General features: G+C 39.2%; 1 protein-coding gene across 5 annotated transcripts in view; it reads left to right on the top strand.

Annotated features, from left to right (window-relative positions):
• Positions 1–21,594, top strand: part of Tlk2 (tousled like kinase 2) — a 91,592-nt gene that overhangs the window by 25,555 nt on the left and 44,443 nt on the right. For all 5 annotated transcript variants that reach the window (XM_034505441.2, XM_034505442.2, XM_034505445.2 and 2 more), the window contains one exon: positions 8,722–8,889. In XM_034505441.2, the coding sequence (XP_034361332.1) occupies positions 8,722–8,889 (168 nt within the window). The remainder of the gene's footprint in view (positions 1–8,721; positions 8,890–21,594) is intronic.

The following is a 21,594-nucleotide window of genomic DNA, read 5'->3' as shown; positions in this document are numbered from 1 at the left end:
TTCATAGCTCAAGGGATTGTAAACCCTTTTGCCAACCCTGCAGAATTGAGTGGCTTCTGTAAAAGTTCCTACATGGCTTAGTAGCTCCTGGTGCTCTTTGTTCTTACCCACCTGTCTCCTGTACAGCAGCAGTCTTTCCTGTACTGCACAAAGCTTCCTTGAGTATTGTGAGGTGTTCTTCTACTCAAGGCCTGTGTATTGCTGTTCTCTTTTCTGGAACCATTCATTGCCAGATACCAGCAACCTCTTCAATAGGATGTTGTTTAAAAATGACCTTAACAGAGGGAGGTCTGCCCTGCCCAGCCTCTCTAAAATGTCATTTTCTCATACCTGGTCACGGCACTCTGTTTCCAGTATTGCTTTGAAAGAGAGAGGGAGGGAGGGAGGGAGGGAGGGAGGGGAAGGAGAGAGAGAGAATGAGTGTGTGTGTGCTTGTGCGTGTGTGTGTGTGCGCACGCGCATATGCTTAGGCATGCACTTGCCACAGACTATAACTTGGGGTGTCTGTCCTTGCCTTACACTTGTTTGAGATAGGATCTCACCACTGCTACATGTACTGAGTCATCTGGCCTGAAAGTTTTCGTATATTCTGTCCCTGCTTTTCCATTATAGTAGTGTTCAGTTGACAGTCATTCATTTTATGCAGCTTTTTTTTGTGAGTACTGGAGATTTGAACTCAGGTCATCATGCTTGCATGGCAAGTGCTTCTACCCACCTAACCATTTCTCTACCCTAATCATGCTTTTTTAGTCTTAGTGTTTATAATTGCCTCAGTTCCTTCTGTCTTTCTCAGTTTCTCTCTCTGCCTCCCATCCCTTCCCTCCATACACAAATTTTGATAATATACTTAATTTTTTAAATTGGCATCTATTTTCAGAAGAATACACAAACAATAGTCCATAGGTTTTACAAACTGTACCAGCATAAGAAACAAGCATTACTAGCCCTAAAACATCACCATTGTGTCCCTTGCCATTCTGGCCTTTCTCTGCCACTAGGCACAGCTGCCGTCCCTAAGAATCCTACGTATGTATTGTTGTATTTGGCTCTCTTTGTTCAGTATTACTTTTGTGAGATTTATTGATATTGTCCTGCTTATTGTAGATCATTTATTGTCATTAGTATATAATTTTAATATTTTTTGTGTGTAAGGGTGTACTGGCTTGTCCATGTGTGTAGGCATGCACATGTGAAGGCCAGAAGAAAACAAAACCTTGGATGGATGTCATTCCTCATGTGCCATCCATCTTATTTTTGAGACATGATCACTCACTGGATTGGAACTTGTCAAGTAAGCTAGTCTGGCTGGCAATAGTCTTTCTCCATCAATGATCAGTTTTTGTATGTGCCACCATGTCTGTGTGTGTGTGTGTGTGTGTGTGTGTGTGTGTGTGTGTGTGTGTACACATCACAGGATGTATATATAGGTGGGAGGACAACTCATGGATGTTGGTCCTCTCCTACTGTATGGATTCAGGAGATCAAATTCAGGTTGTCAGACTTGGCTTCAAGCATCCATGCCCGACTCTCCCTGCCTCTTTAGTTTTATCTTTTTGGTTTTGTTTTATTTCATTAGGAGACTGGTGAGACAATTATATAGACCAGGCTGGCCTCACCCCTGCCTCCGCCTTCTGAGTACTGGGATAACAGGCATGCGCCAATATGCCTGGCTGTTCTTTAGGTGGGATCTGGAGAACCACCTCAGCTCTTTGTATTTGCAGGGCAGGTGCTTTACCAAATGAGCCGTCCCCTCAGCCTTAGTGTTAGTACATTTTTATTTAATAATTTGCATGTTCTAATTTTTAAATATTAACTTCCTTTTTCTTCCACAGGGTTTCTCTGTATAGATTTGGCTGTCCTGAAACTCACTCTGTAGGCCAGACTGGCCTTGAACTTGAGATCTGCCTGCCTTTGCCTCCTGAGTGCTGAGATTAAATGGTGTGCACCACCACTATAGAAAACAATATTTTAAAATAAGCTGTACTCCCCATCCCAAAACACAGGTGTAAACAGTGTACTTAACAAAGGTGACTTAATGGCTCAACTAAGCTGTGGTTAGATGTGCCTTCTTGGAGTAACAGTGAAACTCAAAAGAAAATCAGCTGCCAGGGAAACAAGATCACCTCTGTACATTCAGGGGCTTAAGGAAGGACATCTAAGTTTACAGACTCCTCTTCCTGCTAATGTATTAGCCTTGTAAGAGAAGGCACCTTGCTGTATTTCTTGTTCATAGCTATTTTCATCTGTTACAGTTTTTGGTTGTTTTATTATGTAAAACTAAAGTTATTTTTTAATCATTCCCTTTATTTGACATGGAAGAGATCTTGTTTAGTTTTTAAACCTCTAGCATCACAATACTTGGGACCCAATAGCCTCTCAAAATTGTTCAAAAGGAAGATAAATAAAGTGATGAAATGTCATTTTGTATCCCTCTCCTTTGTGGGGCAGAGGGGACGGATAGCAAAAGTTCTGTTGCTGAGCTACTTCCCATTAATGCTTTTCTTTTGTATTTTTGTTGAATATTTATTTTAAGTCAAAAAATGTGCATAAAACGTGAACATTTTCATGAAGGAGTTGGTAAGAATCATGACACCTGGCAAGCAAGGAATGTTTAAAAAAATTTTAACAACAAAGAATATATGATAGAAGAGAATGGTCCTTTAAAGATTAAAATATTTTTCTTTCCTTGTTATTGTCCCTTCAATAACAAGATTGTAAAAAAAATCATTATAAGGTAGTTATAACCGTTACATGCAAGAGGTAAACTGTTTTCAGGAGTCTGTAAACTTAGATGTCCTTCCTTAAGCCCCTGAATGTACAGAGGTGATCTTGTTTCCCTGGCAGCTGATTTTCTTTTGAGTTTCACTGTTACTCCAAGAAGGCACATCTAACCACAGCTTAGTTGAGCCATTAAGTCACCTTTGTTAAGTACACTGTTTACACCTGTGTTTTGGGATGGGGAGTACAGCTTATTTTAAAATATGTTTTCTATAGTGGTGGTGCACACCATTTAATCTCAGCACTCAGGAGGCAAAGGCAGGCAGATCTCAAGTTCAAGGCCAGTCTGGCCTACAGAGTGAGTTTCAGGACAGCCAAATCTATACAGAGAAACCCTGTGGAAGAAAAAGGAAGAGGAAAAGAAGGGGGGGAAAGGGGAAGAGGAGGAAAGAAAGAAATTGCTTGGTATGTGTCAGGCTTTAAATTTGATCCTCTGCTTGTTTTATCAGTTACTAAGACAAGTGTGGGTATTTCTCATTATGACTGTAGAAGTTGCTCGTGTATTTATGTTAAACTTTACCTATGTATTAGGTGACTTTATTTACTTGAAGCTATTTAGTTTAGGTTATGACTCTTTGGAGTTTTGGAATCTGTGAGATGGTATGCTTCTCCAGTTTTGAATAATAGTTATTGTCTCCTAGTATCTCTGCACTGTGCGTTTTCTGCTGTTAGCAGAGCACATAGGTGTCGTATCATTTCCCCTTGTCTCTTGATTTCATTTCTGTATAATCTTTTGTATGTGTGTGCTTCTTTGTAGATATTTCTTCTTGCCCCTCCGTTTCCAGACTGTTTCATTGTCTTTCGTTATGCCATTAGCTGCACTGAATTCTTTGTTACTGCTTCTCTCCCTCCCTGCCCTCACCCTCAGGCTCCGTCTCCTGGACTTTGCCATGTGCTAAGCAAGTGCTCTACCATGAACTGTTTCTATCCTGAGTCCTGCTACTCCTTTAACAAAAGAAAAGCTCTCTGCTGTTTACTTACTTCTTTCAAGCTTTGTTTATTTATTTGTTTTTTATTTTTTTAAAGATTTAAATTTTTAATGTGTGATTGTTTGCCTGTGTTTATGTATGTGAACCATGTGTGTACCTTGTGCCCATGTCAGAAGAGGATGTCATAACTCCTTGGCACTGGGGTTATGGATGGTATAAGTGCTGGGAATTGGACCAGGATCCTCTACAAGATCATAATATGCCCTTCACTGCTGAGGCATTTCTCCAGTCCCCTTTATTTTTAAAAATCTTTATTGTGATTCTAGGGAGTCAAACCACAGGTCTTACTCAGCAAGTATTTTACCATTGATCTCTTATTTTTCTAAATCTTGTACACATGACTTTATAGTCTGTATCTGATAATTCTGGTATCTGAGGTTTTTATCAGTTTGTTTCTGCTCTCATTTTTCTTAGTTGTTTTTTTGTGGTTTTATTTAACTTTACACTGTTTTCTAATGATGTATGACTTAGAGTTCTTCAAAAATTATTTTTGACTGTGAAGATATGTTTGCTCTCTGATATATTTGTTTCTTAGTTCCTAGAGAGTTTAGCTTTCTGCTGCAACCTCATCACGTTTAAGGTTCATATGTATTTGGTTGATATATTTTGGTTGTTTATTTCAGCTGTCAAAGAATTGGTTTGGATTGTCCTAACACTTTCTAAGCCCAATTCCCTACATTGCCAAGGCAACTTCCTTGAAGCCCTGAGGATAAAAGAAAGTTTTCTCTTGTTTTACCTTTTCCCTAAGAATTGCTGCATTGGAGGCCCACTTGAAGTGGAAAGTTTCCTGTTGAGCTCTGTACTTGAGTGGGCTTTGGTTCATATATGACTTTGATATTTGTTTATCATATGCTCTTAGGTTTTGTCCTAGTAGATCCTGTATGTTTTATCACATCTTGAATGTTTAAAGATGTTTATCCTGCCCTTTTAAAACTTGCTGTTTTGATAAAAAGTCTTAACTATGCTGGCCTGACTGGCCTGGAACTTGTGGATTAAAGGCATGCAACCAGCCATGTTTCTTTATCTGTGGTCTCTAGGGAATGAAAGGACTTAGCTATATCCCTGGCCTGGGTCATGTCTTTAAATTTGCTGTCCAAGGAAAGACTTATTCAGACATCCTAACCTACCTTGTTCAGAAAATCCTTAAAGGCTTTAGATCTCAGTGCATATTTATTGACTATAGGGCAGAAAAGTTGACTTAATGAGCACATTGTGACGAATGGTTACCATGGTATTATAGAGCATAAACTTAAGCTGTTATAACTGTAAGAGTGTTGATATTAAGGATGACTAGTTACTTATAGATTGGAAAACTAAATTCATTTGTGAGTAGCATTTGATAAATTTATCTTTTATTTTCTATAATGAATAGTTAAGTAGCCAGGCATTGTGGTGCACAGCTGTAATCCCAGCACTTGTCAAGTTGAAGATAGAGGGCCAAGTGTTTGAGGTTAGCCTGACCCTGTTGTGAAACTTAAGGACTAGACAGATGGTGCAGCAGTTACGAGCACTTGTTTCTAGCACCCACACAGTGGCTCATAACCATCTATAACCTGTAACTCCAGGGGATCCAACAGGCATGCATATACTGTACACATATGCAATGCAGGTAGAATAGTCATACAAATAAAATCTAATTATTTTAAAGTAAGATAAAATTAGATCTGGATTAAAATACATATTATGACTTAGAAGTTTTTCCTGATAAACAGATTATAAAGTCCCTACAAAACAGCCATTTCTACGAGTGGGCCCTTGTATTTCAGTGGGATCTGAGACAAGAAGTTCAAGGCCCACCAGAGCAAGTTGAGAACCAGTGTATGCCATTCAGTTAGACTCTGTCTGAGGGAAAACATAAAAATGATCTGGGGAAAGCCAGGTGTGGTAGTGCACACCTTTAAAACACCAGTATTCAGGAAGCAGAGGCAGGCAGATGAAGACAGATCTAAGAAGCAGCCTGGTAACAGAGTGAATTCTATGACAGCCAGAGCTACATAGTGAAACATTATCTCTCTTTCCCTCCCCCCCCCCAAGAACTGGGATGTAGCTAAGCGTTTGCAGGGCAATCATCAGCCCTTCCCTCACTCCCCAGAGACAATTGGGTTTCTAGACCCTTCGGGATATGTATGTTTGTGCTAGTTTTTCTTATTTCGATCATATTATTTAGTGTCATAAATATTTGTATTTTATAAGTAGTGTTGTCATTGTAATTACTGTCTTCTTTGTATATACTTTATTTGTTTGTTTGTTTGTTTGGTTGGTTGGTTGGTTTTTTTGTGACAGTGTCTCTCTGTACCTTTGGCCCTCCTGGACTCACTCTGTAGACTAGGCTGGCCTTGAACTCATAGAGATCCACCTGCCTCTCCTTCTAGGCACTGGGATTAAAGGTGTGAGCCATCACCACCCAGATGGCTCAGCCATTAAAGGTTACACTCACCACCAAAAATAACTTCTGCATAATTCCTAAATCAAGAAGCATATTTACAAAGATCATTCCAAGCTAGGCATTGATGATACATTCCTGTAATCCTAGCACTTGGGAGTCAGAAATGCAGGTAGATTTCTGTGAGTTTGAGGCCAACTGGTCATCAGCTTGTCCTTCAAGTTCTGGGACGGCCAGGACTACATAGAGAGATTCTGTCATTATATAGTTGTATATAGGTATTATAGAGAGATATACATTATATAAATACTATGTAGTGTTATGTACATTTCTAGAAAGTTATTAGCAATTTTAGTTTCTTTTGGAATATCCAACTAATACTGAATTTTGTCATTATAATCTTTCTACTGAGAAAAATACTTTGATTTAACTTTGATTTCTTCTCTGGGGATATTAAACATCTTCTCATATGCTGAATGGCCTTTTCAATTTAGCTAGGAGGACATTTTAAGATTCATAACTCACTGGGCAGTGGTGGTACATGCCTTTAATCCCAGCACTTGGGAGGCAGAGGCAGGCAGATTTCTGAGGTCGAGGCCAGCCTGGTCTACAGAGTGAGTTCCAGGACAGCCAGAGCTACACAGAGAAACCCTGTCTCAAAAACCAAAAAAAAAAAAAAAAAAAAAAAAAAAAAAAAGATTCATAACTCAGTGTCATATGTTGTGATTGTGTTTACAAATTTGTGATATGTTTATTTTGACTTTTTTCATTCAACTTTATGTGTCTCATTATTTTATACATTTTTAATATCATTATGATTCAAAAACACACACGTGCATGTTGCATCCCCAGGTGTAAAAGCCTTTGACCACTAAGTTTTAGCAGCATTTGCTTATGTTTGTTTTCTTGTATAATTTCTCTACTCCTTCTCCCCCCCCCCCCCCCATTTTTTTTTCTCCCCTGAGACAGGTTTTCACTATGTAGCTCTGGCTGTCATTGAATTCATTTTGAACTTACATCAGCCTGGCCTTGAACTCAGGATCTGCCTGCCTCTGCCTCCCAAGTGCTGGGATTGAAGGTGAGCACCACTACCGCCCGGCTTCCTGTCATAATTTTTAGATGTGATAGAAGACAGGAAGATGCTTGTCTCTATGTCCTGTATAACTTCAGAAATAAATGTGGTGATTTCATAAATATATTCCTTTTACTATGAAACATGCTTTAATCACAAATCCCATAGCCATATTATGGGAATTTGTTTCTAAATTCTTTGCTTTTTTTGTCACTAGAATAAAACCACATGAATGCATAAATAAGTATTTTGAGACAAGTTATCACCCATGTAACTCAAAGCTGACTGGATTCAGTGGCCTCTGCCTCATCATCCTATGTTTTGGGATTACAGGAATGTCTTTTTGAAAGTAGTTTTGTAGCATGTTTTGATATCTACTAAGGTTTTCCTAATACTTTTTTGGGAGGGAGAGAGGTTCAAGTCAGGGTTTCTCTGTGTAGCCTTGACTGTCCTAAAACTTCTGTAGACCAGGCTGGCTTTGAACTCATAGAGATCCACCTGCCTCTGCCTCCCGAGTGCTAGGATTAAAGGTACATACCACCACTATCCAGCTTCTTAATATTCTTTGTTAAACATTATGTGATTTTCATGTAACCCCCTAATATAATCTTCTAAAAGCCAATGAGAATTTATCCTTCCTCTCTAGGGCCTAGAGTAAAAATAAGTAAAAACTCTACTGGTTTTAGAGAAATTTGGAATTTGTGCATTTTGGATTCAGGAACAGGATATTACCATTTAGGTTATCTTTCTGTTTGTTTGTTTGGTTGGTTGGTTGGTTGTTTCTTTGTGACAGGATCCCTCCACATATCCTGGCTGTTCTGGAAGTAGCTTTGTAGACCAGGCTGGTCATGATCTCACAGAGATCTGCTTGCCTCTCTCTTCCTGTCCAGTGTAGATTGTCTTTTATGTTCATCTTCGAAGCTGTTTGGTTTTCTTTACATGTGTTTTCATAGTATTTTACATGGTTTTTGATGTTTTGTTATTTTCAATTTGGTTTTCTTCTATTAATTTGCTGATTGTAATTATTGGTGTATAGTTACTATACCTGTCTTGTAACCTATCTTGTACTTGTATATCTACTGAAGTTTTTTGGCTAATTTGCTTGATTCCTTTATGAAATATTCACATCATCCAAAAGGGACGCTTTTAAATTCAGAGTTCAGTAAACTCTTCTCTGTAAAGCCATGCAGCAGTTTAATTTTTTGTTTACTGATAGGATAGAAATAGCATTTCCTATGTAAGAGGTCTATGGAGGTGACTTATTGAACAATACAGAGTACTCTGTACATTGAGAGTTTTATAAAATTGAATCATTAGAGTGTCTTTTATATAATCTGAGTAAGGTAATTTACTCAGGTTTGAAGATAGTGACCATGTTATTACACTTTGTTTTCAGAGGTATTTTGTGTGCCATACCTATTCTAACCTGTTGTGTGTTTGTCAGTGTTCAGAGTATCTTTTCTCAATATCAGTTGTGTGTTTTCTTTAATGTTTTCCAGCGTCGAGTAGAACAGCCTCTATATGGTTTAGATGGCAGTGCTGCAAAGGAGGCCTCAGAAGAGCAGTCTGCTCTGCCAACCCTCATGTCAGTGATGTTAGCAAAACCTCGACTCGACACAGAGCAGTTAGCGCCACGGGGAGCTGGCCTCTGCTTCACTTTCGTCTCTGTAAGTAGAAGGCCACGTACTTAAAGATGTTTACTTTTCTGGATTTCTTACTGTAGTAGAGACAATGCTTTCTGTTCTTTCATTATTTAAAAATGTTTTCAATTTAAAAAATTTTAAATTTACTTTGAAAATTATGTGTATATGGGTGTGCCTGTGTGGGTGTGCACACAAATGTGAGCGAGTACCTACAGAGTCCAAAAAATAGTAGTTAGGTCTCCTGGAGCCATCTAATGTGCTGAGAACTAAACTTGAGTCTTCCGTAAGAGCAGCATAGCTCCTACCTTCTGAGCCATCTCTCCATCTCATCCTGGTACTTCACCGAGTCCCTGTGGTTGAGTCTCTCAAGAGAGGTTGCTCTGCCAAAGTCTTGAGTATATATGGGAAGGTTGACAAAAAGTAAAGAAAATGCAGATTCCATTTCGGACAGAATTTCATCTAACTGAAAAATCAATAAATTCTACTTAACTTTTATGCAAACTAATATGAAGAGGGTGTTCCTCTGTGTGTGAGGACTGTCCACTCTCCTGCCTTCTCACTCTTGAGTATTGTATGTTGCTTTTTAAAAGGAATATTGTTTGCTCATTTCAACTTCTCTTCTTTAATTAAGGATTTTTTAAAAAAATGTTTATTTATTTTGTCTGTAAGTACACTGTAGCTGTCTTAAGATACACCTAAAGACAAGGCATCAGATCCCATTACAGCTGGTTGTGAGCCATCATGTGCTTGCTGGGAATTGAACTTAAGACCTCTGGAAGGGCAGTCAGTGCTCTTAACTACTGAGGCCAGTTAAGCCCAATTAAGGATTTTTTAAAAATTTATACATATGTGTATCTGCATGTGTATGTGTGTACTAGTGTGCAGGTGGGGGATGTCAGATTCCTTGGAGCTGGAATTAGGTAATGTGAGCCTCCCTGGATTGTGTGCTGGTCAAGTGTACTTCACTGCTTAGCCATCTATCCAGCCCCTCCTCCCCCTCAGGGCATATGCACTCAGATTGAGAGTTCAGCTTAATTGGTAGAGTGCTTGCCCAGCATCTATGATGCCCAGGCTCAGTTACCAGTACCATATAGAACTGGGCACATTGGTAACGTGTTTGCAGACACAGTGCCAGAGAGGTTGATGTAAGAGAATCAGAAGTTGAAGGTTATCACTGAGTATAGTAAGTTTGAGGCCAGCCTGGGCTACATGAGTACTCTGTCTCTAGAAGAGGGGGGGGGGGGAGGGAGGGAGGGAGGGATATTTTCAAATGGTATAAAATATTGGCTTCATGTTATTTACCATAATTTTTCTTAGTTTCTGTGTTTTTGCCAAGGGAGGTGTGATATACAAGTTGGCCCTATTGTTCCATTTTTAAGAACCCACCCCTATTCTTTTGAGAAAGGCTCTCTCGTGGCAACCTAGGTGGGTCTGAAACCCATTGTATAGCCCTGACTGACCTCAAACTTAAGGCCATCCTGCTTTAGCCTTTTGAGTGCCGGAGTTTACAGGTATGTGGCACCTGTGGAATATCTAGTAGGAGCACCTGTCTATCAAAAAGAGAAGTTACCACCAATCCCATGTTCACCTCTTGGTCATTTTCTATAGTTAGACTCCCTGGCTCTATGTTCTGTAGAGTATATCATAAATCGTTAACCTACACTATCTGGAAAGGCAGTGGAGGTGTTAGGTATTTCAGGTTTTTTTTTAAATGTGTGTGAGTGTTTTGTCTGCATGTTCTGTGTTTGTACCATGTGCTTGCTTGGTGCTCACAGTGCCAGAAGTAAATGTTACCTTACAGATGGTTGGTTGTAAGTTACTCCATGTGGATGCGGAGTCCAGCCTGTGTCCTGAAAGAGCAGCCATCTCTGTTGGATATCTTTGGTTTTTCAAGACAGGGTTTCTCTGTGTAGCCCTGGCTGTCCTGGAACTCACTCTGTAGACCAGGCTGGCCTCAAACTCAGAAATCTGCCTGCCTCTGCCTCCCAAGTGCTGGGATTAAAGGCGTGCGCCACCACTGCCAGATCTGATGGATATCTTTAGGAAAGAAAATTAAAATAATAAAAGAATTAGCTGGGTTAAGGAATCATGAGCTATTTGAAATTCTTGAAAGCTTGGTGGGAAGTTGAAGGAGGGGAGCAACCATACTTAAAAATGCTCCTCACAGGCTGAGGAAGGTGGGCCTCTTCAACCAAGTGTGGCTTTGGGAATAATGCCTGCCATGTGGGCATGGGAGAAGGGACATTGTCTGGCCAGAACAGTCACATCAACCCTGGCTATTAGCTGACTGGCAGATACCCTAGTCAGATTGCCCTGATGTTACGGTTATGGAATACTCTATTAGTACTATTGTAGCTTTGCCTCAAGAATAGAAAAGTATTTAAACAGGCTTTTTTTCAGGGTTGTTGAATCATCCAAGGAGTGAAAGCCTTGCTGTGAGACTGCAGCACGCTGTCCTTCTGCTTCTTTATCCCACTGTCTAGCTTTCATAGATCTTTATCATTATTTTTTTTCCTTTGAGACAAGGTTTCTCTGTGTAGTCCTGGCTGTCCTGGAACTCATTATGTAGACTAGGCTGGCCTCAAACTCACTTCCTGGCTCTTCATTATAGATCTGATTTGTAGACAAAACCGTTTGTTCTTTTTCTTTTGCATGAGTTGTTTGTTCATGTGTATTTAAATGCACACATGGAGGCCAGAGGTTAGCATTAGGGTATCGCTACATTTTTGACTTTCAAAGAATTTATCAGTTGGGTAGACTGACTGGTTGACCAGTGAGCTCTAGGGATTTGCCTGTCTTTCTTTACCCATCTTTCACTGTTTGGATTATAAATGCGAATGAATGTGCAGGCTGGGCTGTGGTAGTACATGCCTTTAATCCTAGCACTTGAGAGCCAGAGGCGGGTAGATCTCCGTGAGTTCGAGGCCAGCCTTGTTTACAGAGTAATTTTCAGGACACCAAGGGCCACACAGTGAGTGCTGGGAATCCAAACTTGAAACTCAAATGCTGTGGTTCTGTGGCAAGCACTTTACCTGCTAATTCATCTTTTCAGCGTACTTTTCTTCTTTGTCATATGGATTGCTTCTGATTCCAGAGGATGCTTCATTTATTCTATACTACATTTTTACTGTGTATCCACTGTATGATGGGCATGTAGTTAAATACACAGAATTTTGATCAGCATTTCTGCTATTCCCTAATGTAAACCAAAGAATGTGGATCTCTAGATATGGGATGAGTACATTAGAAGGGCTACCTACTCTGTCCTGTCGGTACTTTTAGGCTGTCAGGCCTAGCTAGATTATCTTCATGCTGCCAAGAGTACCCAAGAGATTATGTTGGAAAAAATATTTCCAACATACAAAACCCCAAAGCCAGGTGCTTTGATGTACTGCTTTTTGTCTTTGCTTCTTAGTAATATAAAAAACAAATGTGAAAGAGTTAACTTTAATATACAGCAAGTATTGTAAATCAGTAAAGATGGGCAAGGAACAGAAGGGCAAAGGTGGCTTTATGAAAAAGAAAAAGCCAAATGCCTAATAACTCAAAACTTAGATCTTATAAAAACTTATAAAGAACTATGGTGTTAAAACATAACTTTTTTGTTGTTTTTGCTTTTGTATTTTGAGACAGTCTTTATACTCCTGGCTGTCCTAGAACTCGCTCTATAGACCAGGATGGCCTTGAACTCGGAGATCCATCCTCCTGCCTCTGCCTCCCAAGTGCTGGAATTAGAGGCATGTACAGCCATACTTGGCTAAGAAGACTTAATAAAGATTAAGAAATTTTACATTGGGCTGAAGACATGGTTTAGTTGGTTAAGAATACACTATTCTTCAGAGAGCCTGGGTTTGATTCCCAGCACCCACATGGCAGCTCATAGCCCTCTCTAAGTCCAGTTCCAAGAGATCCAATTCCCTGTTGTGGCCACAGAGGGCACTAGGCGTATGTGTGGTACACAGATATACATACACAACACACACTCATACATATACAGTAGAAATTAATAAATCTTGAAAAAATAGAAATTTGATATTTTATCTACTTAGGTTTTAGTTTAAAGACATTCACAACTTTGTATTGACTAGAAATTAACTGGTGCAATTATTTGGAGAAATTGGTAATGTACTTGTGTTAAGTTTATATATATTGGGGTTACAAATTCTATTCCTACAACACTACAGAGATACATATTGTAGTTTTTTTGTTTTTCTGTTTGTAGATTTATTTAGTGTTGTACCTGCATGCGTGTATTTATAAGTGCTGTACCTACACGTGTACACCTACATTTGTACCACGTATGTCTGGTACCCTCAGAGGTCAGGAGAATGTGTCAGTTTTCCAACTGAAGTTACAGACGGCAGTGAGCCGCATTGTGGGTGCTGGGAACCAAATCCAGGTCCTCTGCAAAAGTACCAAGTGCTCTTATCTGCCGAGCCAGCTTTTGTTTTTAATTACCAAAGTCTGATAGCAGTTTTCCTTCACTGTGTGTATTCCTAAGTGTATGGCTTCCACATTGCTAACTCTAGAGATGAGTGGTCAGAGCTCATCCAGCACAGTCTGTTAACCAGCACACACTTAGCTTTGCCTCTGTTTACCGTGTTTTCTCCCTTCTGTCTACACACTGGAATGCTGTAGAACTCAGGCTAAAGACTGTTTTATCTACTTTCATTTTCCACTTAATCTCTCTTAGTTTGCCATTAAAACCTGTCACCTGTATGCAAAAGACTTTCAAGATTCTTTCAGATCTCTGCCCTGAACTCCAGACCTGTATAGTTCATGGCTTCCAGTCAGCATCACCTATTTCTTTTTCTGTCCAAGTGTATCAGATTTCAAAGTGTCTTGGCATTCTAACTGCCCACTCAACACCCACTTCTACAGTTTTACATGTCTCAGTAGTGTCTGCTTTCCCTCTATTTCTGCCTAAAAAACATTTATTCTTATTTGTATTTTAACCCCTCATCCAGAGCACTAAATCTTGATGATTTTACCTTCAGAATATGCCCTGAATTCTGTTCACTACTGCCACTGTAGCTGAAATCTTCATCCCCCTGGTGAGATTTCAGCCTACCTGGACTCCTTGTCTCTGTATTTGTTCTTTTAGATTTTCTCAGTAGCACTCATTGGTACTGAAACCCAGCTTATATGTGCCTTCTCTGTTCAAAAGTCCTTAAAATGGCCCTGCATGGCTTGTTCCTGCCCCCATCTTTTGCTGTTCTGCTTTTCTTACTGAGTCACATTCAGACTTACTACTTTGTTTTTCAAGTACTATCAGCTTTGTTCTTAGTTAAAGCCTTTGCACTTTTGAGGGTCAAGGTTTTAAAACAGTCTTGGGTATTCCAGGTTGGCTTTAAACTTACTATGTATGTAGCTAAGGGTAACCTTGAATTCTTGTTCTTCCTGCCTTCACCTCCTAAGTGCTAGAGTTAGAGGTCTGTACCTCCATACCTAGCTTATACTTGCTCTTGCCTTAATGTTCTCCCCCAAAGATGTCAGTATGCCTGTTGTTCCTCTGTTCTCTGTTTCAATGAACTCTACCAGCCTGAGCACATTTATAAAGTAAGTCCTCACTGCCTTCCTCTCCCCTAACTAGCTCTTAGGCCCTTCTCCGTTGACTCATATCACTAGCTTAACTGCAGTATAATGTACTGTGCCTGACTCCTTACTCTCTGCAATGTCAGCTGTCAGATCAAAACTAATTTCTATCTCCAGTGTCCAGTGGAATTTACTGTGATAGGAACTCAATGTAATTGCATGTTACATAAATTAATAAGGGCATTCTTCATAAAGGAGTTGGTAAAATGAATTATAATACATTTATGTGTTGGAATGCCATACAATAAGAGGAGTTGTATGTGTGTGTGTGTGTTTGTGTGCGTGCGTGTGTGCTAACAATGAAAACTATGTTTGTAAAAATAACAGATAATAGAAAATTCTGAGTTCATCTTTTGTTTTTTGTGTTGATTGGAATTAAATCATGCCTTATCTTTTTGGGGGATGTGCCAGGGTTCAAATAGGATTTTATCATGTAATTCTGGCTGTCCTGGAACTCACTAACCAGGCTGATCTGTCAGTCACAGAGATCTTACTTCTGCCTCCTGGGACTTAAGGTGTGTGCTACCATACCTGGCTAAGCCTTATCTTGTTAGGTAAGCACTCTCACTGAACTATATCCAAAACTCAAAGGTGGATATTAATTTATTATATAATTTCATGTTTAAAATAGGAAATCTTAAGTCATAGTATATAGTCTTCTAAATTGTAAAATACCCCATTTGTGCAATTCACAAGACTTTATAACAATGGGGAAAATGCAAGTGTTCTTTGGAGCTGCCTGAGGAGGTAGCCACTGCTGACAGATTGTATTGAAATTTTCACCTTTGTGTCAGATAATGTCTCGTATATAATCAGTCAGTCAATCCAATATTCATCCATCCATCCATCCATCCATCCATCCGTCTATCTGCCTACCTATCAACCTATGTACCTACCTACCTATCTATTTATGAGACTGGGTTTTTTTGTGTAACCCTGGCTGTCCTGCAACTCACACTGTCTATCAGACTGGCCTTGAATTCAAAGATCTGCCTTCCAAATGCTAGGATTAAAGGCGTGCACCGCCACACCCAGTTGAAGATTTATACAAGTGTTTTGTGTGCATGTATGTCTGCACCACATGCATGTACTGTCTGAAGAAGAGACAGAAGAGGATGTGCCCCTGGAAATTGAGTTAAGGATGGTCATGAGCTGCCCTGTGTGGGTGCTAGGAATTGAACCCAGACCCTCTGGAAGGACAGCCAGTGCTTTTAACCACTGAGCCAGCTCTTCACTCCTATAATCAGTCTTTAAAAAGTTCCATTTTTGGGGGGCTGGAGAGATGGCTCAGCAGTCAAGACCACTGACTGCTCTTCCAGAGGTCCTGAGTTCGATTCCTAGCAACCACATGGTGGCTGACAACCATCTGTAATGGGATCCAATGGCCTCTTCTGGTGTGTCTGGAAACAGCTACTGTGTGTGTGTGTGTGTCTGTGTGTGTCTGTGTGTGATCTTTTTTTAAAAAGTTCCATTTTCCTCATTATGAAAGATACATTTAACATAACCTTGTTCACCCAACCTTTTTAGATTCTCATATATTTTGTGTATAAATTTGTCATTTTAGCTATAATTGAGACTTTTGTTGTGTGAATTATTCTAGGACATGAAAACAACTAAGGAACATACAGTATTACAGTTGTTTCATGTTGGGCATTGCAAAAACCAAGTGATTTAATTGGATTCACTGAGATAAACAGTTGTAGTTACTGAATTAGTTTTAATTGAATTAAGTAATTCTTGTCAAGGTCTAGTGGATCTGTTTTTTACTCTTTGTTTGCATATACATATGGACATACATGCAGTATGAAAAGTATGTGAAAAGGCTAAGGTTGATATTGAGAAGTCTTCCTTGACTCTGTCTGTCTGTCTGTGTCTGTCTATTTTGAGACAGGGTCTCTCACAAGACTGTCCAGTGAGCCTCCAGTATCCTCCTGTTTCTGCCCCTAACACTCAGCTTCTTCATCATGCTTGCATGGCAAGCACTCTACTCATAGCACCATCTCTCCGGCCTTTTAAAACCCTTAATGCAAAGCTAGTTTCTTTGAAAGCTCCTTTAAGACTATGTAGGTATTTTCTCTTTGTTTAAAACAGATCCATGGATATGTGTTGTCTGTATACAGATGGGTGCATTGCTACACCCAGTTTTTTGTATGAATATTTAGGGCATGAATTTAGGTCTTTATTTCTGTATGCCAGGCATTTCACTAAGAATCCATTCCCCCACTGTTCTCCTTTCTGTCTTTTGTTGTCATTTTAAATTTTTATGAAATAGATATATAGAGTACCAAGTCTACCCAGTCATTGTTAGTAATTTTCTTTAGAAATATTTTCAATAAAAATCTAGCAATGGGGCTAAAGAGATAGCTCAGCAGTTGAGAGCACTGAATGCTTTTGTAGAGGACCTGAGTTCAATTCCCAGCACCCACAAGGCAGTTCTCAACTGTCTGTAACTCCAAGATCTGTAAATCCCACATAGACATACATGCACACTAAACACCTATATAAAATAAATACCATTATTTTTAAAAAACCCAGCATTAAACTACTGTAACATTTCTACACGCAGAATTTTCATCTTTCCCATGAATTCTGGGAAATTCATTCTGAGAAATTGAAAATATACCAAAAAGTACAAAACAATAAGACAGTATCACTATATACAACAATTGACAATTAGCCAGTACCATCAAATATTTATTTTCACCCTTTAAGAAAAATTTATGCTTATATAAAAAGCTGAAGCTCACCTCCCACTCTCCCTTCCATTTACCACTCATACACCGGCTCACAGGAGGTTAAACTGTGTATCCTTCTCTTGCATCTTCTAAACATTTACATATATGTGTGTGTATCCATCACCATCCAGAATCCTTTAAGCTTCATGAAAGAAACTTTATGCACATGAAAGTCATTGTAATCCTTCAGTCAACTGCCTCCCTCACCTCTCCACCCCCACCCCTCCACCCCCCATTTTTTCTGGTGCATCTTTTTATTTTTAGTGGATCTCTTGTGTTGCACATTTTAGAGACATAAGTAGTATTTCACCTTAAGAATTTTCCATTATGTTCTTGGCAGGCATTTCAGTATTTCCCAGTATTTATTGGGCTAACCTAAATCAATCCCAGGTAAATTTCCTGGTATCGTATGCTAATACTCACAGGTAATTCAATGTTTCAAGGAATGTTTTCCTGTTCTCAAAGTCTTTAAAACCATTCCATTGTTGTATAGCTTTTTCATATTCCACTTCCAGTCTTCATATATTTTACTTTTACTTGTCTGCATAGTTCATGGGATGTTTTTCTTCCTGCAAGAACAGTTTATTCCTAAACAATCTTGGTATTCTCTTCTCTCCTTATATAACAGTCATTGCTGTTATATTCTAAATTCTAGTAAACACATAGGCTCTTTCTAAATCCCTCCAGTTCTCCTGAATCAATATCAGACCCACCATGTTTCCCCTTGGTCTGTGCTTTAAGATATGTTCCACTGGTCCCTCAAGTCTTGATGTCACTTTGTGCATTTGTCATTCTCTCCAGCTTCTGTTTGGACTTCCTTTTCATTTCTTCACTACCATCTCTTGACTTCTTGCTTCAATGCAGTTTGCTAACCTTCAGTCTAATATAAAGATACTGGTGGTTGGAGATGTGGTTCTGTGGCAGAGTGTGCCCAGCATACATGAGGCTTGAGTCAGTCTTTAGCTCCTCTACATAATTCCACTTGGAGTAATTTACTTTAATATACTTCTTGCCTTGGTGCCTAATGGACCCAGATGCTGTCCTCAACAGCTGGGCAAAGACCAAAATGTTCCCTGCTCCTTTTTAAAGGTATGTATGTGGCTTAGGCCCCGTGAGCTCACTATCTAGCAAGGGTGACCTTGAACATGTTCTTAAAAGTTCAAAATCTCCCCTCCCCTTTAATACTAAGAATCCAAATTAAGGTCTTGTATATGCATAACAAGTTTTAGTTGTCAACTTTATTTTTTAAATTTGTGTGTGTGTGGTATATGTTTATATATGTGTACATGTGTGTAAGAGCATATAGAGACTAGAAGTAAACGTTGGGTGTTTTACTACATAACTTTCACTTTATTTATTTATTTATTTATTTATTTATTTATTTATTTATGGCAGGGCCTCTCACTGAACATAGAGTTGAACAGTTTAGAGTTGCCTAAACTGTCTGTTGAGCGATTTCTAGGGATCTGAATTCAGCAAGCATTTTACCAGCTGAGCCAACCCTTTCACTGCTCAATTTTACTTTTTGTAAAGATTTATCTTTATTTAAAATTATGTACATATGTGTATCTGAGAGGTATGGATCCATGAGTTCCTAGAGGTTCTGGTTGCCCTGGAACTGGAGTTACAAGTGGTAACTGTCCTACATGGGTGCTCAGAACCCAGCTCACACTCTCTGAAGAGTATACTGTTAACTCCTGAGCCATTTCTTCAGCTTTATTTTAGTTTAGTTTAGTTTTGATTTTTCCAGTCAGGATTTTTCTATGTGTTCCTGGCTATCCTGGAACTTGCTCTGTAGATCAAGTTGACCTCTAACTCAAAGATCTACCTGCCTCTGTCTGGCTACAAATATTTAATTTTTGAGGTAAGGAATTGGTTCAGTATTCACTTCATTAGATGGTAGCAGATAGCTTTCTCCTTTTTTATTGTATGTTTTGGATTTTTTTTTTTTTTAGTCCAAGGTGATTTAGAATTCATGGCCTCTGGCCTCAGTATCCTGAGTACTGCTTACTTCAGCTTCTTCATTTTTTTTTTTTTTTTTTTTTTTGATTATTGTAATAGCATAGTGAATTTGTTTTTCCATGTCATCATATGTGCATGTGTGTATGCTGGGATTGACCCCAAGTCTTGGCACATGCTAAGCATATACTATACAACTGAACTGTACTCCCAGTCCTGGCTTTATGACTTTTTGTGTATGGAACATTAGTAAATGTAACCATTGTTTTTGATGTTCCTATTGCTACTAGCTTTATTTATTCTTTCATTAGCTTATATGGATTTGGATTGTTTCCAGTATTTAGATCTTAGAAATTATATTGCTATGAACATTCATATGAAAGCTGCTTTTGTGTAGGTACACGGTTTCATTTCCTTAGGTATATGCTCAGGGGTGATATTACTGGGTCATTTGGTAGCTACTTTTGAGGAATTGACTGATTCCCCCCCCCCCCATAGAAAGTTCACCATTTTACATTCCCATCAGTAAGGTACTTTTCCTAAACTATCCTAGAGAGTACAAAATAATATTTTATTGTGATTTTCATTTATATCTTACAAGTAACAGATACTTTGTTTTATTTGGTTATTAGAGTTACTAGTCATTTATATATCTTTGAAATATGTACTGGATTCCATTGCGCTTTTAAAAATGATATTTGTGTGTATGGAGGGGTGGAAGTGTGGTCAGAGGGCCATTCAGGGATTCTGTTCCTTCCTGCCATGTGTGTTCTGGGCATGGAACTTTTGTTACTGGGCTTGGTGGCAATGAAGCAGATCACCAGCCCTCCATTCCCCACTTCCTTCTAAATTTAGGTTACCTTTAATGTTGAAATATGAGGGTTCTCTAATAGTCCTGTTGAAGGCCTTTACCAAATATTCCTTCATATACGGGGGGGGGGGTGGGGGGTGGGGGGTGGGATTGCTTATTCTGGTTTTTTTTTTTCTTCCCCCTATGGTGCCCTTTGGATGCTGCTCATAATTGAACTCCTAACCTCATGCATGCCAGGCATACCCCTCAGGTGCGCTTCTAGCCCCACATGGGGTCTTTTAAGAACTGAAGTTAAGTTCAAAATGCCCACTGTTACTTATGCTTTTGGTTATACCTAAAAAGGTTTTATCTAATCAAAGGTCATAAATTTTTAGTTCTATACTTCCTTGTAAGTATGCTATACTTTTAGCTGTTGCATTTAAGTCTGCCATATATTTTGTTTTAACTTTTGGGTGATTTAAAGAAAAGAATTTACCTTTATTCTTTTGTGGGTAGGTATTTAATTACCCCAGCACTTCTGTCACAAAGACTGTTTCCCCACTGAATTATCATGCTACCCCATCAAAAATCAGTTAACTGTAAATGTTGTGAGTTTGCTTCTGGACACTAATAATTCTACCTTACTGATGTACATGCCTCTTTCTATAGCAGCACCCAACCTCCATCTCCAAGACAAACCCATGAGTCTTGAACTCCTGATTCTCGAATTTCTGCCTCTAGAATTGATGACATTATAGTTATAATCTCTTCCCCCTTCCTCTTTCCCCTGAAATAGGGTCTCATGTATCCTACGGTCTGGGCTGTTCATGTAGCTAAGAATGACCTTGAATTTCTTAGTTGTGCTTCTGCCTTTACCCACCAAGTATGGGAATTGCAGGCTCGTACCACTATGCTTAGCGTTTGGGTTTTTTTTTTTTTTTTGAGACAGGTTTCTTTGTGTAGTCCTGGCTATGCTGAGGACCAGACTGGCCTCGAACTAAGGTCCACCTGCCTCTGCTTTCTGAGTGCTGGGTTTAAAGACGTACACCACTATCGTCCTGTGGGTTGTTTTGTTTTTAAGAGACTCTTGTAGTCCCTTGTAACATTGAATGAAAATGACCTTGAATTTGTGACCTTTAACCTCCCATAAACTGCATTTACACACATGAGCTATCATACCCAGACAAGAGTTTATTTCCAACAAATATTTATTGAGTGCCTACTTTTTCTTTCACTGTTGGATACTGAGCCTTGGGCCTTGTATTTCCTAAGTGAGTGCTGAACAGCTGAACGTATTCACATCTTTCCTTTTTTTTTTTTCTTTTATTCTGGTCAAGGGGTTACTGAATTGCCTAGATTGCCTTGAACTTGTGATTCTCCTGCCTTGGCCTCAAATAACTAAGATTATAGGCCTGCACCACCAGATAAAATTTCCTTTTCATTGTAAGGCCCCTTTAGGCAGACTAGGGTGTGGATTGTGTTTATTTTCCTTGCCCATGTGCTAACAGTTCTTACCCCTGTGCTGAGGCATTGCAGGTACTCAGTAAACTGTTAAGACTCAAATACCTGAAAGGGACTGTTTGTAGACCATGTATAGTGATATACAACTGTAATCTAGGCACTCAAATTGGAGGCTAGAAGGTTTGAGCC

The sequence above is a fragment of the Arvicanthis niloticus genome, chromosome 6, assembly GCF_011762505.2.
Source record: "Arvicanthis niloticus isolate mArvNil1 chromosome 6, mArvNil1.pat.X, whole genome shotgun sequence".
Taxonomy (NCBI): Eukaryota; Metazoa; Chordata; class Mammalia; order Rodentia; family Muridae; genus Arvicanthis; species Arvicanthis niloticus.
Note: the sequence above shows the minus strand (reverse complement) of the source record. Positions and strands in the feature narration are given on the sequence as shown.